This window comes from Pipistrellus kuhlii, unplaced genomic scaffold (genome assembly GCF_014108245.1).
Source record: "Pipistrellus kuhlii isolate mPipKuh1 unplaced genomic scaffold, mPipKuh1.p scaffold_m20_p_14, whole genome shotgun sequence".
Taxonomy (NCBI): Eukaryota; Metazoa; Chordata; class Mammalia; order Chiroptera; family Vespertilionidae; genus Pipistrellus; species Pipistrellus kuhlii.
The window spans coordinates 27479420-27490382 of NW_023425449.1; the positions used below are offsets into that span (position 1 = coordinate 27479420).

Genomic DNA, 10963 nt, shown 5'->3' on the forward strand with positions numbered 1-10963 from the left:
TTGTTTCGTTTCTTGTCTAAACTACAGCTTTCAGATTTAAGACAACTTGCATCTATTTGGAAAGTTAATCTTCTTCACTCGGGAGAAGGTGGGCTGTTAACCCATTTGGTCCAGTATCTTAGGCGCTAATTCCAAATGTGGTTATCTAGAACCAAAAACAAAGTGGAAATTACTTTTTTTTTTTTTTGGCTGATTAGCATAATTTTATAATAAATCCCTATGTAATTTGGGTCTGTTTTTAAGGGTGGGGAAATAATTATCCTAATTACCATAACAGGGCTGTCTGGTTTAAAACAAACAACACAAAAAACAGCTTCAGTGGACTCATTCCTAGGCTGGCCTTCGTAATGTGAAATTTTTAACTGTAAAGTGTCCTATGACAGACATCTCTTTCTCTCCCTGCCCTCTCACTTCCCCCACTGTGTAGCCTCCCTTATCGGGTACGGAGGGAGTTCCCGTATCAGTCAGGTCTGTGGGAGCAGGCAGGCACGTTTAATCTATGGAAACTGGGTCTAAGCTGTAATTAGAAATTTTTAATGTACACGCTTCAGTGAAATTTGAAGTAATAATAGGTGTGGGATGCAAATTGACATTCATTAGGTGTTCCTGGGTTGTGCCCATTTTGTAATGCTGAACTTTATTAATAGTGACGCTAATGATGTCCCACTGCCCGGGACTGACTGTGATCCTGCCTGGCTCTGAAGCGCAGGTTTCCATTGTTATCTGCTGACATGCACCCACCACTCTTTAGCTTGAATAAAAGTTGCTTTTAAAACAGGGGGGTGTTTAGAGGTGGCGGCCACGTGGTGTTTGCTAACGGATGTGGTTCTGTGCTCATAATCGCAGAACATTAGGTTTTCTGTCCTGAAGCCACCTGAGTACCTTCCACCGTGGCCAGGTGGTTTGGGTGGAATTTATTTGCTTGTTTGTCTCTCATTTTCTCTGACATTTTTTTCCCGACAATTGACTTCTAAATCTTTCCTACTCTTTAGCATCTTGATAGAAATATTTACCTGGTAATTTTGACCAAGTCTTCTTGCAATTTCATGCGACTTTTCCTCTCCCTCCAGGATCGAGTAATGATAAACCGATTAGACAATATCTGTGAAGCGGTGTTGAAAGGCAAATGGCCAGTAAATCGGCGCCAGATGTTTGATTTCCAGGGCCTCCTCCCTGGCTACACGCCGCCCACCGTGGACAGCCCCCTGCAGAAGCGGAGCTTCGCGGAGCTCTCCGCTGTCGGCCAGGCCAGCGTCAGCGGGAGCGAGGACCTCACCACTTCTCCCCAGTTGTCAAAGGTAGGTCAGTGCGACTTGTTTTTGCAGTTTTAATTTCAATTCTAAGGATGCTTGTGTTCCACTGGTCCTACTTAGAAATGTGGCTGCTCTTTCTTCAGTTTGTTGCACAGTTAGGGATATTTAATTCTTTATGCTTCACACACACACACACACACACACACACACACTTTATCGATTTTAGAGAGGGAGGGAGAGGGAGATAGAAACATCAATGATGAGAGACAATCATTGATGGGCTGCCTCCTGCATGCCCCACACTGGTAATCGAGCATGCAACTTGGTCATGTGTCCTGACTGACCGGGAATTGAACCCTGACCTGCAGGTTTATAGGTCAGTGCTCAACCACAGATCCACACTGGCCAGGCCTTAGGCTTGCTGTTCTTTAGTTGTGAAAGCCAGCTCCGGGAGCACAGACCGTTGGGGCTCATTGTTTCAATGGCATTTTTCAACAGGAAGATGCTCTCAATCTCGCTGTCCCTCGCCAGCGGAGGCGGCGGAGGAGGAAAATTGAAATCGAGGCCGAAAGAGCTGCCAAGCGGAGAAACCTCATGGAGATGGTGGCCCAGCTCCGGGAGTCTCAGGTGGTCTCAGAAAACGGACAAGAAAAAGTTGTGGATTTATCAAAGGCCTCCAGGGAGGCAACAAGCTCTACCTCAAACTTTTCATCTCTTACTTCGAAGTTCCTCTTGCCTAACGTCTCGACGCCAGTGTCCGATGCCTTTAAGACTCAGATGGAGCTGCTGCAGGTGGGGCTGTCACGCACGCCCACCAGGCACCTGCTCAACGGCTCCCTCGTGGACGGGGAGCCCCCCATGAAGAGGAGGCGGGGGAGGAGGAAAAACGTGGAGGGCCTCGACCTGCTTTTCATGAGCCACAAACGGACGTCACTGAGCGCAGTAAGTGCAGGCCCACCCCACACCCTGTGCCCACGTGGCAGCCAGGGTCCCCGCCGCCCCCCTGGCACTGACCGCATTCCTTTCCGTGGTGCAGGGTTAAAGCTGGCTCCTTCCACCAGGGACATAAGGTGACAGTGAGCCGAGCCGGAGTTCTGGGCGGGCGTTGCGTTGAGCAGTGATGCAGGTCACCCAGCCTGAACCAGGCGTGGCGGGAGGATTTGTTACTGGCTTCTCTCGGGAGACCAGCCCAAACAGAAACTGGTCTTCGGAGCCTGATATTGTCACCTCTGTGTTCTTGTTCTTGAGGTGGAAAAGCTTCTGCTCTCAAAAATGCTGGTATTTTGGGAGCCTGGCACTTACTAGATTAGTATACATGTTTAGTTTCTGACTCGAGAGGTTGGTATTCATATATAAAGTTAGGGATCGCAAGTCTCCTAAAAATCTCAACTATCTAAGGATCTGTGCTTGTTTAGGTTTGAAGGAAATACATGTGACAATGGATTTTTACTTTCTTTTTTTTCTTTTTCCCCCCAATTTAGAGGAAACAAGGGCAGTGTAATCAAAATTCTCTTCCCTAATCGGTGTCAACCACGCCACCAAAAAATGTGCTGCCTGAAAATGATGAGGGTTTTAATTACCCCAGGAGCCTGATTCCATGCAGCTTGTCTTTAAATGCTGATTAGTACTACATATCTTCGCCTGTTGATTAGAAAACCGAGTCAAATAGTGGTTCTCCTCGTCTGTGCACGAGGGCCTGGGTGGGAGGGACCCGGGGGGTGAGGGTGGGGAGGCAGTGGGACAGTTTGGGAAATACTGCAATTTGAATTGAGGAAGCAGTTGTTTATTTTAATGTTTTTTCCTCATACTATTTCATCCCTGTAATTGTCTGCCCATTTTCTATTTCTTCAACCTAGGGAAAGCTCAGTAACTTAGAAGGGTAGGAAGAGGCATGGTTGAATTAAAGTCTAGAAATTGCAAAATAGCTTTTACTGGAATTTGTCCCCTGATGAGGTCTGAGTAAAACAGAAACATCCAGGTGGGATAAAGTTAATTTTCAAAATTTATTATCAGTGTGCTAGTTGCAATAATGGTCATTTTTGTTGAGCATATGGTTCTTTTAGAAGCTTGTGAAAATATGTCTTATAGTAGATCAGCTGTGGCTGATTGTTCCTGAAGATAAAATGCCGGTTCTAGGTTTATGCTCCCCAAAGTTGTGTCTCTAGTGATTGACATTCCTGCTTAAAACCACCCTGTTAGCACAGGATGTGTTTACTAAAAATCTCTTCTTTGTCAACATCAGCAAATGGAGGGGTTTCTGCAGCTCATACTTCTCTTCATTTTCTCTTGTGTTTAATACTTGAATCATGGCACATACAGGAATTAACAGTCATTGCAACCAGTGCTACTTCCCTATTGTAATTATATACCTCTGAACTTAAGGAGAATTTTATTCACTTCATATATCTTAAGTTGTATCTGAGAATTTATTGATATTTTTATTTTTCTAAAGTTAGATTTAGCTCCAAATTCCCAACAGATTTTAGAGAACGTTCTATTAAAAAAATATATATATTTTTTTACTATTGTTTTGGTGGTGTGGAGGGCTATGCATTGTGTCAGCACTCAAACTGGAGACCATGAAAAGTGCTGCCATGAAAAGTTAGGTGCAGCCACCATGCATTCAGCAGCATTGTGGGAGCTGGCCTTGCCACTGTGCCACACACTGTGATGCAAGAGGAAAGGCCTGACAAGAGCTTGCACTAGACAACTCAGTGTCCAGATAATAGTGCATCATTGTTATGAGCTATGGTTGGAGTACTTTGTGAGCCCAAAGGAAGAATGGGAATGGAGGGAGGACAATATTAGGAGAAACGGATGAGGAAGAATCCCTAAAGGGGGTCATACTTTGGTTAAGTTTAGAAGGTTGTGTAGAAGTTGGTCATTTTAAAAGAGGGGTGCAGAAAGCATGTGCAAAGGGCCTGGAGTCAGAGAGAGCTTCTCATGGTTGATGAACTGGAAGCTGTCGGCTGGGGAATTGGTGAGAAGGGGCAGTTCAGCAGAAATAGCTTGGAGATAAGGTGGATGCAAATCGTGGAGGGCCTCTATTGCCATTCAAGAACCTGGACTTTATACTGGAGGTGATGGGATTCAGTTACCAAAATAAGTCATTTTAGAAACTTGACTCCAGTGTAGCAGTGTGGAGGCTGGATTAAAGAAGGGCGGGGCAGAACTCGATCAGAGAGCCCTTTTAGGAAGATTGCAGCAATGTGGGTGGGAAGTCGGAGCAGTAGGAGTGGAGAAATGGGTTGACTTAGAAGATGTCGGGATGTTGCAAAACCAGTTTGAGGACCAGTGGCTAGACAATGGTGGAGCCTAGACTTGGGTTAAAGTTGATCTTTTCAGTGTTGTCACACAAACTTAATACAAAATGTTGTGCCACCAGCAAAGTTGTACTGTTCTCAGAGTGCCAGAAAGCTGTGTATAAAGTGGCTTTGGGAACATTTCTTTAATTAAAAACGTGTTAATGGTGTTTATCTGTGGTTTCTGCCTAATTACTAATTCTACAGTGTGGAGTATGATGTTAAAGTTTCATCTTCTAATGTGTTCCAAGACTGACATTGTTGCATGTAACTTTTCCCCCCTTTTTGAGCAAATATCCATTGTGCTAGGGTAGCCTTTTCTTGAGATAGTACGTTGCCAGAATCTGTCTCTTCCTGAGAGAATTCAGACCGTTGTCAACTTTCTGCAGGAGGATGCTGAGGTGACCAAAGCTTTTGAAGAAGATATAGAGACCCCACCAACACGAAACATTCCTTCTCCTGGACAGCTGGACCCCGACACGCGGGTCCCTGTTATAAATCTCGAAGATGGGACGAGGCTGGTGGGGGATGAAGCTCCTAAAAATAAGGACTTGGTTGAGTGGCTGAAGCTGCACCCTGCTTACACTGTTGATATGCCAAGTTACGTACCAGTAAGTGTTACAGCGTTTGGAGTGGGAGGGATCTGCCAGCACAGTCCATTTTGTTCTCTTGTTCACCATGGAAATCCCTGGTCCCTCTGCCTTTAGCTTGAATGTTTTCTCATCGCGATCATCTCCCAGTTTTTGTCATTATATAATTCTACATTAGAGACGCCAGCTTTCAGGTCTGTCCCACAGGGAGGGCAGCCTTGGATTTAGTTGAAGACACCTATTATTCATTTTCTTACTTTTGCCATCTCTCACCAACCAGGCATGAGATCTCCAGTTATTCTCTGCCTGGCGTGGTTTCCAGGTGGTCTCGTTATTGGGCTGACACTCAGGAATGCACTTGCATTGTTCTCTAGCCCAGGTCTGATCCGCTCAGGATGCTGTGAAGATACTACTTACAGAGATGTGACCAGCTAATGCAGCCTGCGACTTCATTAGCTTCCTTTTTAAGCAACTAACTAGTAGTTAGCCCGAGATGAACTCGGATCTGATCATCTTCATCCTCTAATGCCAAAGATAGTAGTGCTTACCTAGCGTTTACATCTTTAAACGTCCGTGTAACTCGCGGATACCTGGCCACTCCGCCTGTCTAAATGGTTGGGAAGGAAGATTTGTCACATAAACTGTTTACTAGCCAGCGGCGCAAATCTGTTCCTTCCATGCTTGTGAGATTGATTTTTAAGCACTTCAGTGTAGGATTTTGCATTTCGTTTTGCTGAATTCAGCATGAGTTGAGTTCCTGCCACTCAGAACAGCCCTCCTGCCAAGGTCCTTGTGTCCCTCGCTTGGTTCTCCTCGTATACAGTCCTGTCACAGATGTGATTGCGCCTCTGCATTCATTTCCATCGCTGCCTGGAAATCAGAGAATGTTTCCTTTAAAATCACCCTGACGCGGTCAAACATTTGAAGAAGAGACTCTAAGCGGCATTATTGATAGGCCCGAGGCAAAGCTGGTTCTCAGCTTATGTGTTTGTTTAGTTCCTTAATGCACATAGTGGAAAATAGGAGGACTTTTTCCTTTCAAAAAAAAGTATGGTTTCTAGTAATTCAAATAATTTTTGAAGCTTCCATAATAATTGCAGATGATTTCATTGTTATTTATACAGGAAAAAAATAAGTATTAAATGCAATTTTACTAAAGATACTTGTTTTTGTTTTGCAGAAGAATGCAGATATGCTGTTTTCCTCATTTCAGAAACCGAAACAGAAACGACATAGATGTCGAAACCCTAACAAATTGGACATAAACACTTTGACAGGAGAGGAAAGAGTGCCCGTTGTCAATAAGCGAAATGGAAAGAAGGTAAATGCAGGAAGGGGACTCGTTCTCTCTGTGATTTCTTATCCCAGAAAGAAATGTTTTAGCCTGAGATCTTTTTACTAAAAAAACACACCTTTCGGAGTACATGTGTACTTATGTGTATGCATGTGTGTGGAGAGAGACGGGAGGGCAGAGGGAAGGACTCACAGTTCCCATGCCTCTCCCCAGATGGGTGGAGCGATGGCGCCTCCCATGAAGGATCTGCCCAGGTGGCTGGAAGAGAACCCTGAGTTTGCAGTTGCTCCCGACTGGACTGACATTGTGAAGCAGTCTGTAAGTACAAGCTCTGCGTGCCGGCCGGGGTAGGCATCTCAACGCAACCGCTCTCCTGCAGTTTATTTTCTGTTGGTCCTTAACAGAAAGACATAAAACGATAGCTTAAAAGAATTGACATGATACATCATTTTCGCGTATTATAAACCCATCGTGTCTTGTGTCTACATCATTAATCCAAAGTGTGTTAACTAGACAGCTCTGTTTCAGGAGGATGGCGTGGGAATGCACGTTCACGGTCTGGGAGGGAGCTGCCTTTGGGAGGGATGCCCCGTCTCCTCCTCCCTCCCCCCCAGGTAAAGCCAGCAGCAGTCTGCCTGTGGAACGGAGTTCATGGTGGTTGAGTAGATGAAGATTCATTGTGATCTCTGATATTAAAATAAACCAGCGACTTTTAACCCTTTTCGTCTCATGGCACACACAGAGTAATAAGTACTAAAATTCTTTCGCACACCAAAAAATACATTTTTTTTTAGCAGATCTGTCAGAAGAAATAGGTGTAATGTTTATTTACCAAAAATAGCAATTATCCTTTTTGCTTCAAGGTAACTTTTTAGAAAATCTGGTCCCTGCACTTCTATGTAAGGATTTCTGGTACCAAGAATTAACCAATCACAGGCAACCTTATTATGCGACATGACCAATAAGATACAACTCTATTATATGACTTAATATAAGTACTAGAGGCCCGATGCATGAAATTCGTGCAAGAGGCTAGGCCCTTGCAGCCTCAGCTTTGTCCAGAAGGTCGTCTGGCTGTCTGACCTAATTAGCATATTCCGCTTTTATTATTCTTATAGATAGTTCTAGACAGGGCATTCACACTGGACGGCTATTGTTGTGTTAGCTCATCTCAGTTTTTTACTTGAAAGTCTGTGGGAAAAGAAGTCAGTGCCCCTGACTAAGTAGTCAAGTATTGCGTGTTTTAAAAATTTTTGTGGTATACTGTTGAAAATCCCTAAAATAAACAAATAAAAAAAATACAACAATTCTGTCTGAGTTTTTTTCACTATTAGTTTCTTTTTAAAATTATTGTGTTAATGGTGTCTTGATACTTTTTTGCTAGCTTGTTTTAAAGTATACAGCAAAGCAGCATATTTTTCTTTTGGTATCTGGTAATATTAGTCCTAAACATGGATGGCCTGTGAACTGCCACCATAAGCACAATGCAGATGGTTCCAGAATCCCTGGTGTTACTCTCTCACACCTCTGGCCCCTGACAGCCACTGATCTGTCCTCCAACCCCAGAGTTCTGTTTTCCTGAGGATGTCATGAGCAGGAGCATAACGTGTGTAATCTTCTGTTTCACTTGCATTGCGATTCAGTCAGCAGTTTGTTCCTTTACATTTCTGAGCAGCCCTCTGTTCTGGGTGCCATAGGTTGCCATTTACCTCATTCCAGAGTAGCCTTTGACAATTTTTATGCAGCTCAGCACAATTCAGTGAGTCAATGTGATGCTAAAATATAAAAATTTTACTTTCCTAATTCTTATCGTTTGAGCTTTGAGAGGGGAAGTAATCACTTGTGTATTTCCGTTCAGAATGTTAGGTTTCAGGCCACGACAGAGGCCACATTGAAAGTGAGTGTTCTCCAGCAGCTCCTGCAGCCACTGTTTGCCTCTCCATTTCCTCCAGGGTTTCGTTCCCGAGTCGATGTTTGACCGTCTTCTCACTGGACCTGTGGTGAGGGGAGAAGGAGCGAGCCGGCGAGGAAGGAGGCCCAAGAGTGAAATCGCCAGAGCAGCGGCCGCCGCCGCCGTGGCCTCCACATCAGGAATCAACCCTCTGCTGGTGAACAGCCTGTTTGCGGGGATGGACCTCACGAGCCTTCAGAACCTCCAGAACCTCCAGTCTCTGCAGCTGGCGGGGCTCATGGGCTTCCCTCCCGGACTGGCCACGGCCACAGCCGCGGCGGCCGGCGGCGACGCCAAGAACCCCGCGGCCGTGCTGCCCCTGATGCTGCCGGGCGTGGCAGGCCTGCCCAACATGTTCGGCCTGGGCGGGCTGCTCAACAGCCCCCTGTCCGCTGCCGCTGGGAACACCACTACTGCGTCCGGCCAGGGGGACCCGGACGACGGCCCCCCCAAGGGGGAGGAGAAGGGCACCGAGAACGAGGAGGAGAGCAAAGACCCCGAGAAAAGCACAGACGCTGTTTCGGCTACTGACTCTGCAAACGGTCCCGTTGGTGCTGCTACTGCCTCGGCCGGATTGCCCTCCAACCCGCTCGCCTTCAACCCTTTCCTCCTGTCCACCATGGCCCCAGGCCTCTTCTACCCTTCCATGTTTCTACCTCCGGGGCTGGGGGGATTGACGCTGCCCGGGTTCCCCGCGCTGGCAGGGCTGCAGAACGCCGTGGGCGCGGGCGTGGAGAAGGGCCCCGACAAGGCCGAGGGGGCGGCCTTCCAGGAGGAGGAGCACCTCGAGGGCAGCGACGCCGAGGAGAATCTGGACAAGACGGCCGAGTCCTCCGTCCTCGAAGACGAAATAGCACAGGGTGAAGAGCTGGACTCGCTGGACGGCGGGGAGGGACTGGAAAACCAGGAGAAGGACGAGTAACTGCTCCACCGCTCCCAGTCCCCGTCCACGTGTTTGAGACTTTCGACAAGTGGTAGTCCTACTGTTTACACTCACAGTTAATGTTCATACCTAGTTTTATAAGCTGTTCTGTAACATAGTGTAGCAAAAAGAAAAAAGAAAAAAAAAGAAAAGAAAAAAAAGTCCAAGTCATGTTATACAGGTGTGTCAAAAGGTATCTTGGTCATTAAGTATTGTGCAGTGCATTATTTATTACCCCTAGGAGAGATGAAATTTGAGAGGTGATCATGTCTTTTTAAGGAAAGCTTACATAATGCTCTGCTTCGTTTCCCCTTCGTGTGGTACCGCTGGTATTATAATAAAGAGCAATCTGTAACGGGGCGGCACTCACGGAAGGACGCGCCGCTCGAAGGAAGTATGAAGTTATATATTTAATTTTTTTTTTATTTTAATTTCGTTGCTGTGAAGGTCAAGATGAAATTTGCCGTACATATCATACTTGCTCATTTGTTTCCCTTTCTGACTGTCCGGGGTGCCCACACACACACACACACACACACACCCGTACACTCTGACAATCTCCACGTTAGTGTGAACGTCTCCGTCCCGAGGCGCAGCAATAATAAGGCAGCTGTTGAATGTGAAGGGTCCCTTTGGAAATTAACCTACTGGGAGGGTTCTCGCCAGGTAGAACTACAGTTCCATTGTCTCGTGGTCTTGTAATGCACTGGTATAAACAAGATAAATAGATGAATAAATAAAAAAAGAGTGAGAGACTAGAGAATCAGGTACCTTTTTTTTTTTTTTTTAAATTAAAAGGACTTTGTTACTTTAGCCACAAAGCTAAAACAGCATTACCTCAGCTCTAAACTAGCCTTGAAGTTTACAGACATGACTTTGTAAATGTATTGTTTTTCTTTGTTGTGATGTCCTTTTATTTTTTTCCTTTGAAAACTGCTATCATGTAAGATAAACTGTAAATTGCTGCCAACTGTAGTAATGATGCTTTTAATAAAAGTGACCCATGATATGCAGAAATGTAATTACGGGATGTAGTGTGTAGGGGAACTTGGTGTCCGCTCTATTTTTTTGCCTTCGCAATAGATGCAAATACAGCATTCTGGCCTTTGTACCGTTTCTTGATATATCCCCTTCTGCTGGATCAGCTGTTAGCGAGGTGCTAACCCGGTTGTCTTCAGACTAGATGGGAAGGGAAGCCTTAAATTACCTGCTCATAATTCCACTCCAGATATCTCCGCAGAACCACATACAAAAACCCTCCTATCACTCTCCCCAAAGGGCATCCGCGCCTGAGGATACTTAAAAATGTGTGCGGCGTCTGATAATGTGGTACACCGCCGAACAAAAGGGCACGAGAAAAATGAGGCTTTAATAGGCACAATATCTAGGTCATTTATCCTTGGTTAATGGGCAGAAAAACACAATGCCGGAGTGTCAGCAAGGGACACAAAGGCGCTGCGGTGCCCCGCGGACCAGCGCCGGCTGCCAGGAGCCAGGGAGAGCCCGGCGGGATGAAAAGGGACCCACTTCAGCGAGCGTGCCAAGTGCGCACGCAGCACGGACTCAGCGGCGGGCCCGCGCACCCCTCCGCGACCTTTGATCTTTGAGGTAAAGTCTAATTTGAGAGCTACTGTTTCTACCTTTTTATGTC

The 10963-nt window shown here is 45.9% G+C and overlaps 1 protein-coding gene across 7 annotated transcripts in view; it reads left to right on the plus strand.

Annotated features, from left to right (window-relative positions):
• CHD7 (chromodomain helicase DNA binding protein 7) overlaps positions 1-10421 on the plus strand; it is a 174845-nt gene extending 164424 nt beyond the window's left edge. For 6 of the 7 annotated variants that reach the window (XM_036436997.2, XM_036436999.2, XM_036436998.2 and 3 more), the window contains 6 exons: positions 1071-1298; positions 1752-2195; positions 4945-5166; positions 6326-6466; positions 6653-6757; positions 8392-10421. In XM_036436997.2, coding sequence (XP_036292890.1) covers positions 1071-1298; positions 1752-2195; positions 4945-5166; positions 6326-6466; positions 6653-6757; positions 8392-9312 — 2061 coding nt within the window. In that variant the 3' untranslated portion in view covers positions 9313-10421. The remainder of the gene's footprint in view (positions 1-1070; positions 1299-1751; positions 2196-4944; positions 5167-6325; positions 6467-6652; positions 6758-8391) is intronic. The other variant, XM_036437000.2, reaches the window with a different exon arrangement.
• The last annotated feature ends 542 nt before the right edge of the window (positions 10422-10963 follow it).